The sequence below is a fragment of the Nesoenas mayeri genome (genome assembly GCF_963082525.1).
Source record: "Nesoenas mayeri genome assembly, chromosome: 1".
Taxonomy (NCBI): Eukaryota; Metazoa; Chordata; class Aves; order Columbiformes; family Columbidae; genus Nesoenas; species Nesoenas mayeri.
The window spans coordinates 31,421,460-31,447,425 of record NC_137541.1 but is presented as its reverse complement, the minus strand read 5'-3'; the positions used below and the strand labels follow the sequence as shown (position 1 = coordinate 31,447,425).

Here is a 25,966-nt window from a genome sequence, read left to right as displayed (position 1 = left end):
AGAATTGCCCACCTACACTTTACTTGGACAAATACAACTGCAATTTACAGATTAAATGTACTGTACAATGTGTTGCTGGAAAAATGTCATTCTTATCTATATGATGGGATGTGGCATACGATTTATAAACAGATGTAATCTAAGATGTAAAACTTTAAAACTTGTTAAGCCAAGGATACAGTATAAAGCATTTTGTTTTGGTATTGTATTGTTACTAAAGTAGAAAAAAGAGAACTAGAGAAATAAGTCCAGGTCTTAACTTACAGGATATGTATTAGGTTAAGAAAGTAATTGGTTTCTCCACTTTTTTTTGTTTTGATTTTCTTTTTCTTTTTTTTTTTCCTACAAATGAATAATATGAATATATTGCAAGATAAAGAAAGACTGCCAGATAAAGAAGGTACCATTATATGAAAAACAAATTAAAATTTACCAGGTAATTTTGCTTACAAAAAGGTCAAACTATAAACAGTCACAAAATATATAAAAATGCCACATTGAACGAGGCAATCGTACTCTACCTAAACTGGTAGTATACTGTCTGAAAGAAGTTGGGTTCATACAGTAGTAACTGATAAAAAGGCGTTGTGCACTCTTGTGCCATCTGGAGATTTAGCACCGTGTGTCATCAGTTCTTGGATTGTCATCCAGTTGTCCAAGATTTTCTTGTTTCTCTTTTTCATCATCTTTTTGTGACTCAGTTCAATAATGTTAATTTCCTTTTTGCCCTCGCTGCCACTCTGTGGACTTTCCTTAAGACACTCCAGCCTGCTCCTCATCATGAACTCCCGCCGCCTCCTCTGCTCCTTAGCTCGCACCAAATGCTGCTTCCGCTCTTCTTTGCTCCAGTAGCGACCCATCTTCATCTCACTCATTGTATCATCATCTGTAGTCATCCCACTGCGCTCCTCTTTAATTTTTAAGGCACGTTCCTTCAGGATCCTGTCTCGAACTGGTCTCTTTGTGATGTATCTCGTCCCATCACTCCTTATTTTCACTTTCCATTCCATCTTGGGCTCTGCACACTTCTGTGAGTCTTTGCACATGCTCACCAGGCTGAGCTGGCTTTGGGCGTACTCCACAGCAGACTTCTGCTGGATAAGTTGCATATAGCTTTGATAATGCTTTGCATGAGCAGGTATATTCCCATACCTGTAAGGAGAGCTGTGATACGGAGACAGGTAGGGAATGTGCTCGCTGCTCTGCTTTTCCTGGTCTGTGAACTTGCTGCTTTCTGATGCCAGTACTGTATCCTCAGCAGCACTGTTTTGCTCACTAGGTTTGGCTTTGACTGAGGTTGTCTCCCTGCTGCTTTGTCCTGAGGATGACTGATTAGCTGCAATTGTGCTCCTCAGGTTTTTCCTGTTGGTGATGCTGATCATCCTCTGGAGAGAGTTATCAGGGGATCGCTCTACTGTCAGTGGAGTGCTCCTGCAACTTTCGGCTGTGTTGTAGGCGCTGGAGCTGTCCTTGTCAGACTTTTCAGGGTGCTCCATGATGTCATCCAGTTTGCCTCTTTGTACATCTATGCTGGTGTTATAATTTCTAAACCCTTCGTCATGTAAAGTCCAAATGTCTCCATACTGATCCCTCACCTTTTGGAGCCGGTGAGCTTGCATAATATTCTGACATTCCAGTTCAATGTTCCTCAGTTCCTCATTGAGTAGCTGCAGCTCATGCTCCACTCCATCTTGCTCTCTTCTGTTGCACTCAATCATACTGCTCGAGTAATACAGGTCATACTCCCCATGGTTTCGAATCTTGCACTTCAGTTCCAACAGCTTCCGAAACCTTTCACATTCCTCCTCTGGGTTTCCTATGAAATCAGATTCAATGTATTCCCCAGACACAAAGCTTTCATTGCACTGGAGTTCAACGCTTCCTAACGTATCTTGGCTGTGGCCCAGCTCCCGTTTGCTCTGCAGGGTAGTGCTGTTCTGCTCCTCAGGTGCATTTTCTTGCTCTGAGCTCTCGTCGTTACGCAGACTTTCATCTGTAGGTCCCACCCCACTGTCCTTCTCGTGATTGTTGGATGATGAGGTTGCAGTGTCTGTAGTGCCATCCTCCTCTTCATGCTTCTTTGGCTATAAAAATGAGCAAAGCAAAATGATTATCGAATGCAGACCATCTTACACAAGAATATTTTCCAGCTCTGTTTTGCTTAAACAGCTGGGATCTGATTTAAGCTGAATTAAAACAGATCACTAAACAGCAGTCCTACCACTCATAGCTTTTAAACATTTCTGAGAGTCATGCTGTGGTGGCCATACTGAGTGAAGCAGATGAATTACAGCGCTAGTGACACATCTTCTAAAGTCCGGAAAGAAATATTTCCCTCTCTAGCTAAGCCATCTCTTTGCCGTGCTTAAAGATAATGATCACCAGATGGTGCACTGTTTTTGATTCTGGATTATGGCCAGAGACTGGTGGAGCTGAAATCTTCTCAAACTTGGGAAAAAGCTTCAGCACTGGTATCACTTAAAAAAAAAAATAGAGAAAGCAGCCATTCAAACTGACTAGTACAATGTAAAAGAGTGCAAAAAGACTAGTTTTTTGTTGTTGTTTTGTGTTTTGTTTTGTTTTGGTTTGTTTTTTTTAAACAGTGAACTCCTTGATTGCTACACAAAGATGGGCCTGGTTTAAGCCTGTAGAGCCTTTTCCACTAGAACCTTCACAGCCCTCTCTCACACTTCTTGTTTTCAGTAGTCTTTTTCTGAAAGACTGTTCATTTTGACTTCTAGGATATTGCTCAAATAGACCTCTCTCCATTGCATCCCCAGAGACCATTTTTGCTCCCTAGCTAGAGTTTATGTTCCTTAGAAATAAAAACAGCCTTTTACCATTAAGCGTCAAACAACAGTGAGCGGTCGCCATGGGTACAATGTCAAGCTTTAGGCTGTTGTTTTTAAATTCACACTCCACTCATTGTACCTAGCCTATTTATATTCTCAACCTATTTATATTCACAAATAATGTGAGATAATACGTCTATGAAGAGACAGGCTCTTTATTTTTCAAACTGGATGAGCAAAGGATTGCCGCCCATTCCCTTTACAGAACAATCATGCCAAGTGCAATTTATATGGCCTGTTCACCAAATATCTAACTGTACATTGTACCAATCAAATGCTGCCCATCGTTTAGGAGGTATAATTGCATAATTGTGTATAATGGTAGTAATAATCTAGGGAGAAAAAATGTACAGTGCACCCAATGAAAAGAAACAAACTCAAAGAGGCCACTGTCATAATTTCCTTTTCCTCTACTTTGACAGGCAATAAAACAGGATGAAAATGTGTCTCCTATTGCATCTTTTCTCCTCTCTACATGTGCACCTCAGGATCATGCATCCTTTGACTGGTTTCCTTTCTTCAGTTGTTAGGAAAAAATAATGGCCTAGTCTCAGAAAAACAAAAATAACCTCCACCCCCCAAATGCAATGTAACAGTGCAAAAAAAATAAATATTGAAAGAAACACCACTAGGGGAATTCAGTGTCTGTGATGGACCAGGTAAACATTTCTGAAAATATGTTTTAGTAATTTGTTGTCAGACAAGACTTGCAAAAACCGCTTCTCTTTAAAATCACAACATACATTTTACATTCATCCTTTTGCACATAAATGTACAGCTGAAAACAAAATGCACAGTAAAAGTTTAATTCTCATGTAGCTTGGGCAGCCACACCAGTAATGCGCCAATCACTATCTCTCGCTCTCCCGAAATGGGGAGAAACTGTCCCCTTGAATTTAAGCATCAAGGGACAGAATGTATCCGGTGTTATTCAAGGGATCATGAAAATGTTAGATGTTTCTTGATGTTGTAGGGTCGGAATTTTCTGGAAACTAGGTTTTGATACTGCAAGGGACAAAGGTAGACTTTCATGATAATTCTCCAGTTTTAAAAAAATCCAATGGCATGTATTTTCCTGATCTGAGACACTCTCAGATCTTTCTACTTATCCCTTAAAAAACAAGGGTATCTTCTTGTCACAGGAAGAGGCAATGTGAAGAGTAGCACCTACAATACTCACACACAATTTTGCATTTTTCTAGTTTACCTCCTCCAGGTGAGTGCCACTACATGAGCTATTCTGGTCCCCTCTCTCCCCTGCTTTGGAGCTGCTCTACCTTGTATTGACCTCCTCTGCCCCCAAACCTTTCAGCAGAGCAGTGACCCCAGTCTGGGTCACCTACACCTCACCCTGGCCACTGCACTGTGTAACCCGTGATCCTCACTGCTCTGGAAAATAGTTAACTACTGACACGAAGGAGAACAGCTCCACCAGACACTGGGAAGGCCATGCTGCAGAACAGCCAGGGATTCAGGTGCCTGCCCCAAACGCAGGGCTTCATTCGCATTACCAAACAGGGGGAGCCACAATCTGCTCTCTGACCCTGAGGTGCGTGACATAGCACCAGTTGCATCCATATGAACAAACCCATAAAGATGGTGGCTTATCCATCCTGCGTTAGCACAGTTATACGGCTTACAGGAGCTGAGGTCCCTGATACTTTCTCTGATGTCTCCAGCATTGGTGCCACACCACCAAGCATATATTTGAGCACTTCTGAAAAAAATCTCTTAATGTATCTATTTGTACAGGTGTTGGAAACAGATTTACAGTTCAGGCCCATGCAATCAACACTTTAAGAAGTAGTGGCTCTTGTTTTCCACAACTCTTTTATTGACAATTTAAACTTTGCTCCTTCAATCTCCACTTGATTTAGACTGAGTGAATACGCTGCCATGTACTCATTACACTACCCATAATTAACATACACACACACACAAGATGTAAACAAAGCAAACCTTATATTTCCAGTCTAACAGAAACCACATGAGTGGGACTGATTTGGCCAAATGTGTCTATAGGACACGCAGCTGAATGTCAGTCACTTTGGGTTTCCCTCCCTGTCAGGAAGAAACAAGTGCCTGTACAATCAGATGGTTCTCAACCTAAAGCAGATGCCCTTAAAATGCTAAATCTTTCTCCACTATACTTGTAGCTCGTTCAGTTAAGAAAATGTAAAGTAATACAGATACTTATTGTACTGTGTGTTTTTGATACATACTTTTAAAATAATCCACTGTGACTCAAGTAAGGTAGTACCTGGCATTTCTGTCCTGGACTTGTCATGCTTGACATTGCTCCTAAACATGTACAGACTGAGTAGTCCTTTACAATATAAGATTATTTTAATTTTATTTTGAAAAGTAGCAAGCCTAATTCCAGGTTAAGCCCCTTCTGAAAAGCAAGAGATAGTCTCCAGTTGTCAGTGTGTTGCTTTTATCAGTGTTATCTATTATCAATTCCAAACAAAGTATTTGTTTTCAAACGTAGGTTGTCAATCTCTTCTACAATTACTTCTGTTTGAAATACCAAAGGGCTCCTTAGGCCTCATCTTTTCAGTGAGAACTCAGATAATGAGAAGACGAATCTGGCGGTGCGTACAATCAAGCAATAAATGAACCTCAAAAGATTCTGCATTTCAGCTCCAGCAAGCATTCATGCCTATAAAATGGCTAATCTTGCAGGAATTCAGGCACTGTTCTATTCTCATTTTACAATTTATGATGTATATTGGGACTCAAAGCCCAGACTGCTACTGTAGTTTGAAGACAGTGAGATTCAGTTGAAGGTTTTAATAAATGTTGCTGCTGGGCTCTCTGGTCAGTCTCTGACAGTGAGAGGGAGATGAACCACAGCAAGAGGAGTCTCCAGTGGCAGGATAACCACGAAGTACTCCAGCCACCAGGGAAGACTGGGACTGATATCAGTGGTGCACTAAAAGGGAAAATGCTCTTCATCAAACAATGTTGTTCTTTTAAAACAGGCCTCCCTCAAAAAAGAATTTTCCCCAGATATTTTCTCTGCATCTCAGCTTTGAATGAACTCAAATGATTTTTTTTATCCAATTCTTTCTCTTCTTAATAGGTTTTGATATATTCCATGATCCCGATAAGAATTTCTGCATAGCAAATGTATGGTATTCTTCTGAAAGTTATCTCTGCTGCACAATGAACTGCGATGTTGTAAAGGGGAGGGAATACAATGTGTTATAAAAAACGGAGAATTACATCCTTCCTTGAGCTTTATTGGACTATTCTATAAGAGCAGATAAAATTCTTCACTGAATTCTATAGAGTGGCTCAAAAACTTACAGAAATGACATGACTATCTACTTGACTCTTCTATTACAAACTGGACCAAATTTTTCTGTGACAGCTCACACTAGATGTTAAAATCGCACTCTGCAAAACAGACTCGTATTTGGAAGAATATTCTGCTACAGTGTGTATTCATTCCTGCAGTTCATAAGATTCATGACGACAGATGAATATGAAGCCAGAGGACTGTGTTTTGATTCACAAAAATCAAAGCTGGTGTTGGAGCAAAATCTCCATGGCCAACATGGGAGACTGAAGAAACTCAGCTTGGCCACTGGCAGCTGCCATGAGAGCAGTTTCACTGCTCCGATGGATTATGTGATTCACCTCAGGAAACTGTCAGATTTCCCAGCCTAACAAGGAGTATAGAACCAGTTTTCCAACTTGCCGAGTCACCACATAGAGTCTAGAGAGACAGCAGCTGTCACAAATTACTGACGCCCCATTACACACCAAGCTGCATTTGGTTGATTCGATTACTAATCAGAAGGGCAAAGAAATGTTTGGCTGTCCTAGAATTACTTCAAGCAACCAACATCGGGCACTGACAGCACAAGTGACCGTATTTTTTTCATAAAATCTCAACAGGAGGAAAAAAAAAACCCAAACAACCCTATCCTTAGTATAAGATCTCAGTTGGGAATAAGTAATCTCCATGGCTTCTGTGAAACTACTTCACAGAACACCACTGTTCAATAACTAACACTATCTGCAACCCAAATTCAGTGAAAAAGCCAAAGTTTGACAAGAACTTGGGAGCAGAAGGTCACAACTGTGAAGTGATTTCAGAGGCCCCAACATGTCGTGTGAGGGACTAGTAAGGGTTTGTAGACAGAACTGCTCAAGAATTTCCTTCAGAAGTGGGGGTTGATGTGAAAATATCACTGTGTGAGGAAAATTGCTTTGTGAAGAACAAGTGTTCTTTTTGACAGGAAATGTTTCGCAATCTGAGATAAAATTTGTGATTAAAAAAATAAAGAAGATGCCAAATACCAGTTCAAAGTAGCTAGCAGTGCAGTAGTTAGCACATTTAACTTGGGAAGGTGAGGCTTGGATCACTGCCTGGAAAAGAGGGTCATAACTAAAAGGCCACTATAAATTCTGTTCCAAGGCTCCCTTCACATCTGATCCTGGAGTTACTTCACTTTGTGTAAATAATTAAATGCTTGTAAGATCAAGGATTTGTAATCTGATCTATCATCTTCCAGATAATTGACTTAATTATTCTGTCAGTGTCTCTGTCCCAGTGAATATTCAATTTATGAACAGTGAATAGCTTTAATAGGAGCTACCACTTGGTCAATAGCCCATCATCAAGGCTGGAGGGGAGGTGAGGAGCAAACAGGCTGGATGCACGTTCCAGACCCCAGTGTGGACCATGCAGTAAGGTATTTGAAGCCAGGTCTCCTGTTAGCCAAACAAGCTCCCTGATTTCCAGAAGAAGGAAAACTCTCACAGTCTTCCTCTCTGTCTTCAATTCAAAGAAAAATGCCTCAGGCTCTGCTTTTGACCAATTCAGAATGGGGACAAAATTGCAAGTCACAAATTTCTGTGAGTGAAAAAAACAGTTTCTCCCCAGCTGCACATACCAAGAAGCCAGGAGATGAAGCTGGATTTTATTACCTTGGCTCCACACAGGTGTGTGTGCTGATAGATCATCTGATTCAGGTGTGGATAAGGTCACTCACGCCTTCCACAATAAAGTACAACTGAGAATACTCATCCTTTGATGAAACTGTATGGCTGGGGTGTGCATGCATCTTTGCTGTAGTCACGTTGCTTACAGCACATATGGGCAGGTAAAAGTTGGGACAGCAGCAAGCTGAGACTATACTATCAATATGCTTATTTGTCTCCATTAACAAAACAAATGCTGAGCTGTGTGCTGCCGGTATAAGAAAAATAGACTTGTATTACCAAAACACCTGTTGTTTATTTTAAACACCTTTTCCATCTTGTTTTGCAAGCTCTCTGGTGCAAAGGCTGGCTCATACCTCACATGCATGTAAGAGGGTCATCTATCTCAACTTGGAGCTCTAGGTGCCACACTGATACAATTAATTAAAAAAAAATGACATAACATATAACAACATAAACCCCAAACACTTCAGAATTAAAGAAGGAAAGCACTATTATTCTGAGTGTTCATAGAAAATGAGAAATCTGCACTTATCATAGCCTCCTACATGGTTTGCTAACTTGTGATACTGGGCTTAATCATCTATTGTTCTTTTCCGTACCTATAGCACGCTGGAGTTGACAGCATTTTAGAGACAGAATTCCATCAAAGCCTTTGACTCCATTTTACTGGACACCATTTCATTCTCTTATTAATAAAAAAGTATATCTATCAAAATTTCAAATGATATGTTTGTAGCAGTCCTACCTGCTCCACCTCATTGGCTGTGTACTGCATTGCTTCATTATGCTGCTCTTCCAACATTTCCAAGTTTAACTCCTCTAAGAAGTCATTCCTTTCATCATCGAGCCACCCTTCTTCCAGCTGCAAAGAATACATTAGTACATTATATTATGTTAGCAAGGACACACGCTAAAACAGAGTAAACCCAAATGGCAATGCTTGACTAGTTCTTTTTATCCTAATGATTCTCTTCAGAAAGCCAGGCGGTAGGAGTTCACGTCTCAAAAAGGGAAGAAAAAGAAGGATAAAAAAAAACGGGACTCATGCCTTTTATCCTTTCTTGAAACAGTATGACTGATTTTCTCTCATAATGAAGGGAGACTGCACAGCACAGACATTATTTCCTTTCAAAAGGTATGAAAGGCACAGTGCATAATCCTGAAGCTGTCATGTTCATTACTGCCGAGAGTCCCCGCGCTGAAAGAGCAGCAACGTTACTAATAGGGCCAGGAGGCAACCGGGCTCTTTCCTCTAACAACCTCCATCTCAGCGCTGTGCCCTGCTGCTGCCACCTCCATAGAAACCTTATGTTGTGTTTCTGTCACTGTTTTCCCATTGATCTTCCAGGTAAAGAAACAAACAGAAGAGGGTGACAGAAAGAGGTGGTGATTTAAAGGGAGGTTATTTTTGTTCTTGCGGTGTGCCTGGAAGCAAGGCTTATCTGTTTGTTTATTTTTTCCCCCAAGTGTAAAATAATACTTTGACACTTGGTGAAGACAGTGTTGCAAAAGGACAGGAGGGGATGCTGTGTTTTCTGTCAAGTGAGTATATCCTCTTCCCGTACCCACTTTGCACTCTTCACATCTTTCTAAACCGATAAAACAGGCACCCCTAGCAAAAACACTATTTTTCCCATTTTGTTCATTGTGCACATGTGTGCATGTGGCACACAGACATTTACATCTGCAATTCCTTGTGACACACTGCGTCGAAAAGTAAAATATTGGTCAGCGGCACTCCTGGCCACAATGATGAGATCATAGCAGAAAGAAAGACACATTGTTTTGTCACTGGTGAAGGAACCAGAGGAAGAAGGTAACAAAAAGTATGCTAGAAGGTGAAAGTGTCAGCATTAGACAATTATAAGAGTACCAACTATTCATGTCCCAAGACAGCAAGAGCAGTGTAACATGGGCCAACACCTACAGCAGCTATAGGTACCACTACCTAAAAGCCAGGAGAGCTCCGGCCACAGATGCAAGTCAGAAAAGTTACACCAAACCAGCAAGTAGTAGTTCAAAGCCACACAAGGAGTGAGTGATTCTGTGTAATGCTTCTAGCTGAATACTGGCAGGAAACCACTGTTTCCTTCACAAACTCTGATGTGTTTTTGCCCATGCCAATGAACTCTTTCCTGTTCTAAAGAAAACAAGCCTGTCTCCATTTCCCTTGGCAAAGCCAGCCCAACAGGGATTAGAAGAAGGCTTTTTTTTCTTGAAGGCATGTAATTTTCATGTTTATCCTTCATGGGACTTTCAAACCATTCTCTGAAAAATCTGGTACTGGCCAATAGTTTTGTTTACTTGTCTTGTTTGCTTCTTTTTCCCAAGGAAAGCATGAACACAGCCTTCCTCTACCGTAAGGACACCGATGAATTTCTCTCATTTGAGGAAATTGCAGAGATTAACAAATATAGAGGACAAAAGATATATCTCACTTGGGCAAATCTGCTGCTTTGATTGTGGCAGACCCAGTCCCTAAGTAATGGTAATGCTTATCTTATATTGTAGCTTTTAGAATAAAAATCGTAGAGTATACATTTGCACTACATAGACTGTTTGCACATACACACATGTGAATGCACATGCCTGTGCCATTTGTTTACATACTTAACAGGTTATGCAGTCCTCTGGTGCTCTGTTTCAAAACATAATTATTCATTGGTATTCACTGTGCAAATTAATGACCAGATAAGGTTTTCTTCCCTGTTACCAAATGAACGTGCTCAGCAGTCACCCTTTAAGATTGTAATATTTTCATTAACATTTTCTATCTAGAATAAAAGCCTGCCTAATCCTGCTGCCTTTTACCACAGTCAAAGAAATACAACTAGCAGAAATCAGTTTGTGGACAGCCTGATTTCTGACACACTATGGCTTCTTCTTCAGTTTTGTATGAGCATGTTCTTAAAACACATACATTAAACAAACAAACAAACAAAAAAACAATACCAAAGCCCCAAGCCCAAGCCAAACCACACGTTTATAATGTGAAAGAAGCATGCATATGGGAACCTATACTGGTACAGCTAAGTAATTCCTTATCTCATATTAATGGAACTTTTTCATGTTGACCAGTCTAAACAAACACAGAGAATGAACTTGCCCTGGGCCTGTATTTTATAAGTGGGTAGATTTCTGTTCCTTAATGAAAAACAAAATCTAAGTAAAAAATAGTAAGAATAATGTTGAAACAACTCTTTCAAAACTTCTGCAACTTCCAGTGAGGGCTATAACTTTGCAATATAAACTGATACATGGCTTTTTTTGCTGTACTATGTCACCAGTTTTATGGGAATTGTTTAGATTCCTGAAAAACATAAAGGAAATGAGTGCTGAAATTGTGAATCTTTTATAACTACTGTATTCAAGTAGAGATTCCAAGTGGCACTGAAGTACACTTACTCAATTTAATTTATATAGAGTATGTATGTAGCGAGACTGAGAATATCAGATCAATAGCATGAAAGACAAATGGCAACATAACCAATTCTGAATTGTTGGCAGATGGAGAGAACTGAGAAAATATAATGTCTTTTTGCATTGCAATCACCTATAAACAGAATAAAAAGGGAAATACAAACAGTACTCTTCTTCCACTCCACCTCTCCTTTAGTCTGATGATCAACCTAACATCTGTCCCCTGCAATGATATAAAAAAATCTTGGCATGGCAAGATTCTTGACATTAGCATTATTTTATTTTTAAAACCATAGAAATTTTTCTAAAAGCTTTTAAAAATGCACCTCCCAAGATACAATTTGTAATGTACAAGCAGTTTCTTGTGACCAGGGTACTTCAAAAACAATTAGATCCAGGTTTGCTGAATGGTATTGTAGTGAAAGTTCCATAATTGTTACATAAACAGTTTACATGCCTGCTTATTAAGTGCATAGGATAAAAAGAGCCATCACCAATGACCAACTACAGCTTTGTGTAAGTTCATATAAATGACTGAGGTATGTACGGGAAATTTATCCCCAGAACAAATAAGCACCATCTAACAAGTAATACATAGTTTTCAAGTTCTACTTCATATTTTATTAATATCATATTAGTGCTGTCAGCTTTATTTGTATACCTGCTTACTGCTTACTCTGCTGGAGAGCAATTGCCTAGTTTGGGGAAAACAAGCCCTAGTATTATCGTGCTATTTTGTTTGTTGGCTAAACAGGGATAAAGCTCTGCAATTATCTGTTTCCTCCTTTTGTCAGGAACTTTGGCATTCCTATTTCTCAGCAGTTCATTATTTACAGTGACAGTGAATGTATGGTATAACCCAGGTTCTGGCTCAGTGCATCTATTTAGCCTAACCTGCATCTCTGGTCTTGCAACCAGCAACACAATTTTCTTGCATTCTTCACTGGAGAGCAATGCCACTGCCTCTTCCCGATTCTGGACATCTTGGCCATTTATCTAGAAAACAAATGAAAGTGGCACATTAGTTTCTATTTCCACAAAGCAACACACAATAAAGGGCAGATATCAGCTCATTTGTGCTGAATGTATGGACAATGAGACTCACGCAACGGGCTCATCTTCAGCCCCTCCGTGGTAAGTGCCTTCACTCAATTATGCGCTTACTGTAAGAGCTGTATCGATCGTTGAAGGATGGCGGACATCAGAGGAAGCAGTTATGTTCATAAATGTCCAACCTGCGCCCTGGTAACATACATCTAGCAACACAATTAACCAGCCCCTGACAGGTGACGTTCATCTTTCTCCGTTCAGAGTAATGGAAGTGTCACTCTGAGATAATAGTGCTGGTGGAAGCAAGACTGGTAATGCTACAGCTGAAATCAGTCACCCGGTATGCTGGTGGAGAGCCAATTAGAGAGCTACAGTATTATCTCTCACCAGGCAATACTTACAGGCCACTGCTTATTGCTGCTCCATTTAATCATTTCATATTTGTGTGGACAGCTTAGTATCCAGAACCACACAAAACATATGTATCCCCCTTACAAGGGGATAATCAAAATAAAAGTGGTTCTCCAATGAGGATATGTTTTTCTTGCTACCTTTCTCCTGTTCTGTCACCTCATTAAACAGTCACATCGATGACTACATGGTAACAAACTCATTTTGCATTGTCCAAAACCTTTTACTGAGGGAATCAAATAGAAGTCTAATTTTCCATGCATATTTGGTTTTGTCCAATTCACAGCACAAGAGGGGGACTCTTCTCATTGTGGCAACAACAAAAAAATAAAAACAAAAAACACAAAAAACCACACCCCAAAACCAACTTGGTCTATTTGAAAATGGGTGTAAACAATACTGGAAGACAGAAGGATCTGAATATTTGGGGGAAATAAAACCTTGTAAGGGTTTGATTTCAAACCAGCAGGAACTTCCCGGTTGAAAAGTAAAGAGAAAGAAAAGAGAAAACCACAGCTTTAATTCAGATCAAAGAAAACCCCCATGTGCCCTGATGATCTAATGCAGAGGTGTCAAACCCACTTTCCCTGGGGGACACATCAGCCTCATGGTGGCCTTCAAAGGGCCGAATGTAATTACAGGGCTGTAGAAATGTAGGAGTAGTTACATTTATACAGTCCTAAAATGACATTCAGCCCTTTGAAAGCAACTGTGAGGCTGATGTGGCCCCCGGTGAAAATGAGTTCGACACCTCTGATCTAATGAGTAAAATGTCTGAGACCTTTCAAAGCTTACATGAAGGGTTTGTGAGAAAGCTGCCCTAACCTGACAAGTAGACATGCAGCCAAAGAGGTGCAGGAGCAGATCTCCAGCTTGTGCTAAACACCTCCAGCCATGGTGGCTGCTCCGGTGACACCAAGGGGCAGCGGTGGTGGCCCTGTGGACCTGCACAGCCTGGAGGTGCCCACCCCCAACAGATGCACCATCACGGAGGACAAGCAGAACTTGAGTCTACCCCACGGCTTCTCAACCACATGGACAGCACTTGTCAGCCTGGAGGTTCACAGCTAAAACCAGCAGAATTTTAGGCAAGTCTCACTAGGACTGTCCCTATAAAATCTTTCCTTTGACTTTGTAACATTTAATGTGAAATACTCAGGCTGTTCTCAGATGCTTAAAGAAACTGGAAAGGTGACAGGAGAGGTGTGAGGTTTGTGAGAATGAGAAGGGGACAGTTTCAGCCTCAAAAACATGAGGAAAACCACTGTAATTTTGTGACAAATAAACAAAACAGAGCATCCCTCCTAGACTTAACCAATGCCATCCACTACTCACAGAAAATGCCCCCATGCTCAAGGATCTGTCTCTCTCCCAGCCTCAGTGTAATCCCCTCATAATGGCACTGTCACCTTCTATTTCTCTGAGTTATCTCATCAATAAGAGTAGATAGAGGGTCAATGTGTTTTCAGATATGAAAGTAAACCCCACATAACTCTCCGGGTGTTAACTTTAATGATCAAATTCATAGCTATATATCAGCACTGACATTAAAGTAATGCTCCAGTCTACAAAAGGACGGCAGAATTACCTATGCTTTTCTCCCAGAGTCTTTACTCACAATTGAAATGGATTTCATTAGGAACTGGAGAATATTTGCCTGAACTGCTGTTGGCTCTCCACCCATAAATTTAAGAAACCAAGGAAAGGAGCAGAAAATGGACCTACTCTCTGTTTCCTTATTTTGAAATATATAAAGCAGGAATGAAAGTTGCTTCTACTCAGTCAAATAAACTAGTTTATTTTTTCTCATTTTTGAAAGTTAATAATACAAATATATCCTGTTTCCTTTCTTCAGTAGGTAGAAAGGTGCAGAGGCAGTACACTGACTTTTCCACTCCTAGCTGCACTTCATGATTTATTCCCATCATTCCAAGTACCACCCAGGAGCTCACTGCTCTCATGCCATGGTGTCTGTGTCTTCTGGGTGAGGAACACCATCCATCCTGTGAATGTTTGCACATTCCCAGCCACAAAGAGACTAAACCAGCAGACCCTGAATGAGCCCTAGCATTAAAATGTGACTTATTATTTCCTTTCCAAAAGATGGGCCACTTTGGTAAGCCAGCTCATAGACCCTGTTGTGTTAGCTAGGCTCCCAAAGCCAATAGCAGGGTAAGAGATACAAGTACAGGTTTCAGAAAAGAAATTTCCTACAGAAATGAAAAGACTGGAGGGAAGAAACAGGCTGATCTTGCGACAATTCAAAAGCTCATGTGCCTAAATTATTGAAGGGCAATTATAGAACCAGTTACAGAAAAGTGACTTGTCACACCAGGAATTACTTCTGGGGCTTCACTGAAAAAAGGTCAAAACGCAAGGGAAATTGACTGGGAACCAGAACTAAAATGCTACAATACAGCAAGGACTTTCCAGTGTACTGATTTTTAGTAGCTGTTTTGTAATGCTGTCACTAGGACAAAAAATGAGCCATTCACTGCTCACTGAAAACAGAAACCCACTGCCATTCTAGCTCCTTTCCCCTCTGCACAGGTACGCTGCCCCCTCCAGAGCCAGCAGACGGCCGCCCTCACCCACAGGGGCTGTGCTGTACCACACAAACCTGTCTTCGGGGCAGCTCTTCAAATGAGCAGACCAACAGAAATGAAGGAGAAAAAAAGAAAAAAGTCAAGATGGTAAATAAGAAAATAACTCAGAATAGCAATGTCTTACTGGTGGAAGAAAGAAAATATTAACAAAAGCCTAATGAACCCCCCCTGAGGTATGTCCAAGATCATCCTTCACTAACAGCACTTTTTTGTACTTTTGTACTTACTATCTATGCTCAGCACAAGTGACTTTTACCCAAATTTATGCGATCAGTGAACAATCAGCATGTCTCTGACACCCATATTTATGACTGCAGGGTCCCTGTTTAGAATTTGACACTGAGATGAACATAGTGGAAATGAGATTTGCTAATAAATATGGCAAAAAAAAGACGCGGGACATAAGGGCATGAGCCAGAGCGAGTTTGTCATTCTCATTTTTCAGTACACACGCTGTAGCTCCCAGCTATTGTGTTAAAAAACAGACAGACATGGATTTTCTCATCGATCACAGTAACAAAGAGAACTACCTTCCCTCATTAACAGTCCACAGAGAAGACAGCACTGCGCGTTTGTCTGAAAAAAGAGTTTAAGGAAGAGTCTATTGTCACATACTTGCAAAATGCGATCTCCTTCACGGATCCGGCCATCTCTGGCAGCAATGCTGTTCGGATCAACCTGCACAGGACAATATCCAGTAATGGAACATGGAAAGATTTTTAGTGGAAATCATAACATCTGCACAATTGCACAATTTGAAAAAGTACCATTTTTACTCTGTACAGAGGCAATCTGAAGCTTCATTTAGAGTCATATAAACTCAACAGTTCTTTAAATAGTAGCATAAACTTGTTTCAGATAAAAGCCTAAAGACGGAAAGGGTTGGGAGCATAAGATTTTGAGATTAGTACTTTCCTATGCCACCATCAGGCATTAACCTTCAGCTGTCAGAGTGCTAAGAATTAATGACAGAGTCCCTCTTCTCTGGAAGTTCACTATGGACTAAGGTGCTTCTGTAGCAGTTGTTTACTCCATACTGTCTTTGAGAAAAGAGCAAGTTTATTTTTCTTTCATGGAAACATTTACTATTAAATTATTATCTCCATTATCCGTTTGTTATTTCCTCTGGAATTTTGCAGCTTGCAAGGAAACAGCAAAAAACCCCAAAGGATCTAAATTGTATAGATCACTCACAGGTATTGTATATTGTTCCTGGTCTGAGTCAGTTAATTTTAAGTTAGTTTAACCTAAATAGATGTTTAGGGGTCCATTAACAGTTCATCAAAGTCACTGAGCAATGACCTACCGTTCATTGCAGGGCAATTCGATGTATCACCTTTCACTTGATGGTTATTTTAAATCATTTATTTTGCCTTGTCATGCCATAAGCTATTTTTTCAAACTAAACATCTGAGTTGAACATTTGGTTTGCAGGTTACATCCTCTACAGCTGTTAGACATTATTTTCTTATTGTGCATTGTCACAGAAAAAAAAATGATTCTGAAGTGCTTAATCAAGTACGTAAGACAATATAATTACATTCCCTGTAAAAGATCTGAGAAATTTCTACCATGCAGGAAAACCAGCACATTCGAGATTTAATCCTGGAATGTATTAAGAGATTCCTGCACTCTCTTCATTCTCACAAGATCAAACAGATTTTAATAGTAGCAGTTATACAACTGGTGGAATACTTATTCTTGGTTAGTTTTATATTAATTCCTCAATCTTGTTCCAAGATTGTGCTTTTCACGTTCTCTGACATTGCTGCTGGTCTGTGAATTTGCAGTGTTGCCTTTATCTCCCTTCACTGATATGTACGATATATCTCTCTACCAATCCTCTCTGTCCATGGGCTTCACTCAGAATTTAGAATCACAGAATCATAGCATATCTCAAGTTAGAAGGGACTCATAAAGATCATCGCATCGAACTCCCTGCTCCTCACAGCACTACCTAAAACTAAGAGCGTCGTCCAGATGCTCCTTGAATTCTGACAGGCTTGATCCTGTGACCACTGCCCTGGGGAGCCTGTTCCAGTGACCAATCATCCTCTCAGTGAAGAACCTTTTCCTAATGTCCAAATTTGGTTCAACATGTCCCAAAAGCAACACATTTGGAACGCAGTTCATGCAGGATGATCGCCAGTGAGCATGAACTCACCAGTGACCTTGGACTCACAAGAATTCTGCTTTATCCAGAAAAACAACCCTCTTTGAATGGCTGAAGACTCAAAGGGAGCTAGTGTTTTTTGAATTCTTGTGGATTGACCCCGTGAAACACTAACACTCTGTGATACATGCTGGATGCCATGTTTTCACAGTGAAGCTAATGAAAACCTGAGGGTTCATCCCACCTCAGTATCTAGTATTCTATTTTCTGTCTAGCAAGAAAAATATTATTAGTCTTTCTATGTATTCCTCTCCCAAACTACTCTCTCCACCCATCCCTGGTACCTCTGTGTGTACCACAACTGTGACAAACCCACAAATAATAAAATAATGATTACCCACTGTGACAATTACTGAGATTGTAGCGGGGGGAGAATGCAAGCAGGATATGCACAAGGTGCTTTTGTCCTTAAAAATTCTGCCTGATTTCCATCATAAGGGCATATTTCTTTCAAAATTCAGACCATGCTCGGACTGCTTTGTACTTCTCTAACTATGATGTTGTAGTTAAAAGCATTCACATTAAAGAAGCTCACTAGTAATGATTATACTACTTGGGTAGCATAATTTAAACTGATAATCTAAATGAATTGAAAGTGACACGTGCTGGCTGACGGCCGACATGTCTGCTCTCTGGTCTCAGAGCACTTGCTCTTACATTCCCTGGCACATTCAGCCCTCCACCACGAGCATCTCCAATACTCCTCCCCATTGCCACGTCCTTACCTCACTGACATAGATCCCTGTGTCCTCCTCATCGTCGGTTCTGTAACAGACAGTCAGCCCCAGCTTCTCCTGGCTGCTAACACGGCACAGCTCCACCTCCTACAAGAAAACACACAGGCTTGCATGGTGGCTTTTGCCAAGGGTGGAAACAATTCTGTAGCACAATAGAGCACCAAGCCTACTCATACTGTAGGACACACTCATACTCACTCATACTGCAGAACCTACTAATACTGCCCAGATTCGAGACACAACATTTTGTGAGCATCTTTAAGGGGGAAAATATTCTGTGAATTAAGAAGGAAATGTCAAGATATTGTAGGTTCAAATTGTATAGAAACAGTTCAGTAAGACATGTCAAACTTTGAGGAATATAGCTGTGCATCGGTTTTGCAGTTTTTGCTTTCCAATAATAGAAGCTGACTTTCAGTATATTACATAGCCAACTATTGATTTATAGGATATAAGACAAACTGGCTACACATCAATCAATCCATCCATCACACAAGTGCCACTCCCTTCTAACAGCAATCCAAGCAATAAAGCAAAAGCACAGCCTTCCATTAATAGCATAATTCCTCCCCTGGCCAGTTTAGTGCCATAGCTTCATTGCAGAAGCTGTCAGGCAACAGAAGGATGCTTCAAGGAATCTCCTGTGGAGCTGAACAGCCGTGGCATCCTCCTCAATTGTGAGATGATGCAGAAAACATATTTTTAGTGCCAGATGTCCCAGCAGCGGCATCTCATGAAAAGTGCAAGTTTTAGGGCAGATGGCACGGTAATAACTACTACATACACCCATCTGAGTTAGAGCATCTTTAGGGTTTCATAGGGGAATCATTCACAAAATGCAAAGCTGCACTTGATTTGAACACTGTGAAACAAATAATTTAATAAAGCACGATGAATTCAATAGTACAGGGTATTAGCTTAGTTGCATATGGGAAACGTTAGCTGATATATGTATTTAAAGGAAGTCTGCAGGTGACATTTGGAGCTTAACAGCTTCTGCTTCTCATGGCTGTGTGAAAAAAAGAAGAGAGAAAACCAGGCCTCAGTTCTTAGTCTGTGACACAGAGCTTGTTTGTCCCCATCTCCAGAGATGTCACGCAGATTAATCCACAAACAGGCACAGAGCGCACAGCAGTGAGGACTCACTACTGAGTCCGATCCAGTTGTGGGGACCGGATGTTGAAATACAACAACTTAGAGAAAAACCTGCAGTTCACACACATGGGTTAGCAGATGAACCCTGTGCCATTTTCATTTCAGCTCAACATCTTTGACGAAGTGCACTGCTATGGCTTGCTCCCCTGCTCCCTCAGTAACCTACACGTACATCTACATGGGTTCAGTACCTGCATAAACCCTATAAACTGCTCCCTGGACTTCAGACATTCTATGTCTTAATGGAAACTAAGAAAATGTAGAAAATAATACCACAAAACCTGTAGGATTCTTTAGCTTTTATTTAATGTGGCAGGAGTTTTAAATAGGGTGGTGAGAGTGGAATTAATCACCAGTACATGTTAAACACTGGGTTTAAAAGAAGAAACATGGGACCATGTTTTATTAAGGAAGAGAAATGCCATGACCTGATTTTGGCATTGGGAATGGAAAGTATGTGTACTGAAGGGAGGCCTATTCAAAACCCATAATAATTGATGCCTCCAGAGGGAAAGAACACTTGACTAGAACTGTAATATTAGGGAGAAATTACAGTAACAAAACAGCTTCAATTACAGCAACAAGGTATACTTTTAAGGAATAAAGAAGCTTGTGGTCCCTTGGAGGCCTATAAGGAAGCCTAAATACACCATAAAGGACCGAGACTGGGGCCTTTAAATCAAGGCAAATGAGGAGCTGTGCACAAGCTGAAACCCATTGTCTTTCATTGTCCTGCCGGCACAATCTCCCGTCTCCCCACACTGAGGCTGGACAAGGGCCCCAAGGACTGCATCGAACAGAATTCCTTCAGTCGGGAATGACCTTGAAGTTCTTGTGGATGATTTGTCTCACAATGTTACTATAAAGCTGTACAAGTGTTTCAGGCTGCAAACAAACTGAATCCTTTCAGTGTGCTGGCTCAATGAGAAGAATAATTTAACCATTTAGGGCATGAAAGAGCAAAGGAAAATGAAGATGACCCTAGAGGCACCATCCTGGGAGTCCAAGAGGTTTGCTAAAACTGTCTTTGGGAACCAGCTGGTGACAAATACCAGTGACTAATATCCTCTGACTGGGAGGCACCAGCCTTGGCTGTACAAAGTGCTTGAGTTGCCACAGCTTTCATTTCTCCTCCCAAGAGCAGAGCTTAGAGCTGAGATCTGTGTACTTAGTACTCTTGGGACTACCTCTGTCCTAAATTACTGTATGGGATGTAGTCCGATGACTGCACATGGCTGTGGCTGCTTAGAAGCAGTAGATACCTATGACTGAAATACTGCTACTTAGTGTTAAAGGCCAAATAAACATTTCAAGTTTTTCCATCTAGACTCAAGTACATACTTTCTGCTGCACATCTGCATTACTAACCTCACAACATCTTTTTTTGTACAGAAAATGCGATACATCCTGGTCACATGCAAACAAATCAGAGTGGACAAAACAGCTTTGAAAACTTCAAAAATACTTTGCATAAAATATTACATAATTTCTCAGAGCAAAAGCCCACAAGTCCAGTCTTTAGCTTTATATAACAAGCACATCCGAAACAACATCAAAAGAAGGGCAGTAACTAAGACACTAGAGAACGTGGACCATCATGGTCAGAAGCATTTGACATTGCATTTTGCAACAGATGCTTTTTAGTGTTTTTGTTGTTGTTTGTTTGTTTGTTTCTTCCAACTGGTCTTTATCAGAAGAAACAATAAGTTTAGCAGCAGTAATGAATTTGTAAGAATGTAGTTTCCTTCTCTGAAATCCCTTGATAAACATGCACATGCACACAGACACACACGCTGTCAGACACATACACATACAGTTGGTTTCTCTTTGGGTTTTGTGTGCGTGCATGTAGGGACTGAACTGACAGGCTTCAAGATTTAGCATTTTAAAAATCTATGAGAAACAATTTTTGGGGATTCATGAAGTGTGCTGACAGACATATGGCATAAGAATTGGGACTGAGAGCTCAGGAGATGACAGCTTCCCTCTCTTTTGGGCACTCAGGGAGCAGCTGCCCCTCAACACAAAGAGTACCCTGCTGCCAAGTGACAGAAATCAATGCCAAATTGCTAAATCTTTGACTTGCTTCTTCTTTGTGTAGACAGAACAATAATTCAGTGCATTGCTACAGTGAAGACAGTACTTTACATTGTTTTGCCATAAAATATTGGGTTAGAAGACAGACATGGAAATTAGAATAAGGACTATCCTATCTTGAAAGACTGGGATGCAAATTTCCAAGGTAGCTGATTTCTTCAGACATAGAAAAGATAGTGAAGAGATGCAGATCATGATCCTGAAGGACTGAAAACTGGTTACATTGGTCATCCTCTGAAGTGATGGAGTAGTGGCTGTAGCCTCTGTCTCCCAAAGGCTGTCATTCACAGCAATGATGGAAAACCAGTTTATAGGCTGTCAGCCTCAAGAGACATAAGACCAAGCAAGGACCTGTCACCTCCTTGGGGAGGGAAGGCTAGGTTAATAATGTAATTTCTCTCAAGTGGTAGAGAAGTAGATTATAACTGTCATAAACTGGTCTGTTGGTTTTCTAGGATTGCTGAAAAGAGGTTAAGGGCTGTTAAAGGAGATCTTGTAAAAGTTTGCATCAGTTTGCAGTTACAGTGGGTCTTTCAACTAAAAGCTAGATTACAAAGAGTAAAGGTGATAGTCTGTTGGAAAATAGACCATGAACCAGCCCTTCAGTGACCATTCCTAAACAGCCTTCTAGGGGAAAAATGAGCTCTGAACAGGTTACAGCCTAACAGGGAAGTTGGTGAAATTTCTTTTTGCAGCACTCAGATGTAGGACAAGAGTTATTAATCTGATTATCTTGTGCTCGAATAATAACACACATGGAATGCTTACTCTGCTCCATTTTTCTTTGCTGACAACTCTGCCAGTGGTCTCCACTGAGCCATACACACCTATGAATCCTGCCCCCACTTCCTGTCAAGATTAGCTACTCCCTGTTCAATGACACTCAACTCATCTGCAGTGTGACTGAGCTCTGTCCCGTCTATTCACTGCTTGTTGGTCTCTCTCATTTCCACTCAAACCATTCCACCCCACTCCACCAACGCAATCTTTCTGTCTTCATCTTCAAAGCCCTTCTCAGTTCACTCTTTCACTAAGCAATCCCTCACCCATATTCACAGACAGCAGCCTCACTCACCCTTTTCTCCCATTTTCTCCCAAACATTTCCATTCTCAGTAAGTGCTCACATCCACATAGCCCCTGCATCACCTTCCTTTTACTCTCACATTATAACCCACCCTATTATCTCTACCTATAGAAGTCTGTAAAGAAATTATAGCCTGGTAAGCAGGAAATCCCATCTACTAAAGTGACTGTGTCTCTGCATATGAATCATGCACACAGCTGGGCTCTATTGAAATAATCTATTAATACTGATACTTTGTTTACCTTCTGCTCTCTCACCCTCAAATCCTTTGTTTGTCTTGCCTTCTCACACTTCTGTGTGATGAGAAGAAACTTTTATACAGGTGGGAAATAAGGCAAACAAGAAATTGGATTTCAATACAAATTTGTTGTGATGAACAGCAAGCTACCCTCTTCCCAAGGAGGGAGACTCTCAAAGCCCATACAAGAACTTGCGGTGTTTGGATGAAACTGAACAGCTTTGAAACTCAGAATAAACTTGGGATCTGATGTGTCCCTTCCTCAGGGACTGCTGGGGAATAAAAAGGTTCAGGGAATTCCTGACACTTTCTGTGATAATAATATTTTTGTTGAATTTGACCTACTGTACTCACAGAATTAGTGAAGACATTGATTGAATTCTTTCCACTGAACTGTGCCTCTTGGGCTGCTCTAGTGCAATGGAAATTTAAAGAGAAAAACACAGCTCTAAAGGGTTTAGAGTCCAGTTGCTGGACACTATCATATCGTCTCATTCTATGCCAATTTTTACTTTTTGTCCACTCATGACTTACTGGATGTGAAATGTAATAAGACTAGTTTACTGTATGTACTGTGGACCAGTATAACTAATAAAAGGTAATCCATTATTCAGCATTATCCTATGACAAAGGTATAACAAAGGTAAACTCTACACGTGGCTACTTCATGTCCAAACATGATGTCCTAGGACTGGGAGTCTCCTGCGATTATGCTGACAAGGAAACTTGCCAATTGCCTTTTCAATTTATTTGTGTAAGGCAACACACTGACTCGTTTCCAGAACAGAAACCTTTAATAAGGAAGCATTAAAAAAAGGTTGCCATTGCAAATGACAGAGGATGAACTTATTGACTCAGGTAACTGGTTGCAAGATCAAGAAATGTAAACTTTCTGAAAAATAACTGGGTGTATTTTAAATTACTGGGCATATGTTTGAGAGTCTTCCCTGGATGATGCTCTAGACTGAGGAAGGTAATTTCCCTACTTTCTCAAATTCATCATAATTTTGAATAAATTTCGTAAGATCTTGGCTCATAAGACAGTTTTTAGCAGGTTTCCAGAAGTGTTCTGCCTTTAAGTCCCTATTCCCCGTTCAATTGTAACTGCTTTGGTGCAGTCACCTCGTAACCTTTTGTAGACTTGTTTTCCTTATCTGTAAGCAGAAAACAATGCAAACACTACCAAGGTAGTAGGGCATAAAAGAATAAATGATTACAGTGTTTGAACGGCACTGTAGAAATATTATAAATACTCTACATACTTCCAATATTCCCCGTTTGCCTTTATAGCAATTGTTGCACACCACTGAAAGGACCAAGAGAGATACTATCAAAGTCACAACAGCTATTGAGTTCCCTTCACTCATACAATATTTCAGAGTAATGGGTCCCATGAACTCTGGTAATACCATTAGAAGGGACAGTATGGAATCAAAACACAACAGTATTTTTTCTAAATGGACGATGTGTGATAATTTCAGTTAACATTTAAGTCCTCATTACAATGAGAATATAATCTCACCATTTAGACACAGTCAAATACCAAATTAAGTTTAATTCGTGTTATTCTCCAGTGTAACAGAATCTGTGATTCATAGCTCAGGGTTTGTATTTTTGTGACATGGTTAAGACAGAGATTCCTAAACACGTTCTGTTTATGTCACTTATTTAATTTCTTAGCATTAACTAGCATCCAGCTTGTCTCCTTAACTCCATTACCTTTAGAGAAAAAGCATGTCAGCTTTTCATGTTGGTTATTTATCAGTAGAGTCCAGCCTGTAAAACCAAAACACTCTGCTTTCTTACCTCTCCCCTTCGAACAACTCACCTGAATAGAAAAAAAAAAAAGATCGGAAAGAAGAAGGGAAGTTTTGCTATTTACAAGTACAGAATTGCCAGATTTTAAATTAGGAGCCAACTCAGCAGTACATATATAGTTTTCAGAAATGGAAGGCACCACAATATATGGGAGGATTTCTACTTCACCAGAAGATAAAAAGCTGCCAGTCTGGAAAAGTCCTTGTGTGGTGAAACAAACAGTACAATTTAGATATGCTTTATCTTCATCTTAAAATGCATGAAAGAGCTGTATCTTGGCTCAAGTCTCTAAGGTGGCTGACAAATTCCATCTATTAATACAAAGTCCACAGTAATGTAATGTGTTTTAAAGCAAAAGACTTCAGAGAAAGGCAGTTTGTGGAGGTCTCTCTGGGTTTAGCAATTTTTCTGTACCACAGGGTGATTATTAGTACCCCTTGGATCAAAATCAGATTATGAATTGTTACTAGTTGCTATTATTGCAACATCAAGGAAAATAAAACAAACAAAAAATAGAATTATATCTTCATAGACACCCAGAACAATGCAGTTATCACCAATTTGTGAATCACTGCCCATCACTAAATAAGTGGCCATGTATATACTCTGAAATGACCCCAGGAGCAAGCTGAAACACCTTCATGTTTTACCTCTTTATGAACCATTATCAGGTAGAGCTCCAAATGCTTTATGCAGTTTACCTTAAAGCTGGGATGACCTGAGAGTTTGCAAATGCTAAAATACACCAAGGTTTAGCTGACAGGTTTTATGATTATATCCTTGTTTTCTTCAGTTTCTTTCTCAATCACTTGCAAAGTAGTGCCTTTGTACCAGACTGCACTTTCAGAAGAAATCAAGGCTTATTGAATGCAATCAGTGGACCTGATATCTGACGATCCAAGGTGGACAAGTGTAGTATTTAGCATAAATTCTAAGAAAAAGAGAAAACAACCCAAAATAATAAAGCAAAATAAGAATAGAGTAGTTACTTTTATATTTGCTATTCCTTTTTACCTGTAGTAATAGCTAACGCTAATAGCTAATGCCCATCTTGCTAATGGCATAATTGACTGGATGATTGACTGAATGAATGAAGAACAAAAGGCCAAGAACGCAGTACTTACAGAATAGCTCAATGAAGAATTAACTGAGAAAGTACATAAAGGTCTCACTTATTTTAATAAACTGGTTATACTGAAAAGAAATACCCATCTATCTGAGCTAGTGTCTCTCTTCTGAAGCATCAAATAGAAGTGCACAGGGACTACACACACCTTAAAATTCAGATTCATTCTTCAGTATTGTCCTGTGTCTGCCTCATTATAGGTGAGATCAACCTCCAGTTTATACACATTGTTGAATTTT

At 40.2% G+C, this 25,966-nt stretch overlaps 1 protein-coding gene across 2 annotated transcripts in view; it reads right to left on the bottom strand.

Annotated features, from left to right (window-relative positions):
- Window positions 1-557: 557 nt before the first annotated feature.
- Window positions 558-25,966, bottom strand: part of PDZRN4 (PDZ domain containing ring finger 4) — a gene marked incomplete at both ends in the record, with an annotated part of 247,573 nt that continues 222,164 nt past the window's right edge. For both annotated transcript variants that reach the window (XM_080346990.1, XM_080346991.1), the window contains 5 exons: window positions 558-2,084; window positions 8,557-8,673; window positions 12,126-12,227; window positions 15,914-15,976; window positions 18,197-18,295. In XM_080346990.1, coding sequence (XP_080203116.1) covers window positions 558-2,084; window positions 8,557-8,673; window positions 12,126-12,227; window positions 15,914-15,976; window positions 18,197-18,295 — 1,908 coding nt within the window. The remainder of the gene's footprint in view (window positions 2,085-8,556; window positions 8,674-12,125; window positions 12,228-15,913; window positions 15,977-18,196; window positions 18,296-25,966) is intronic.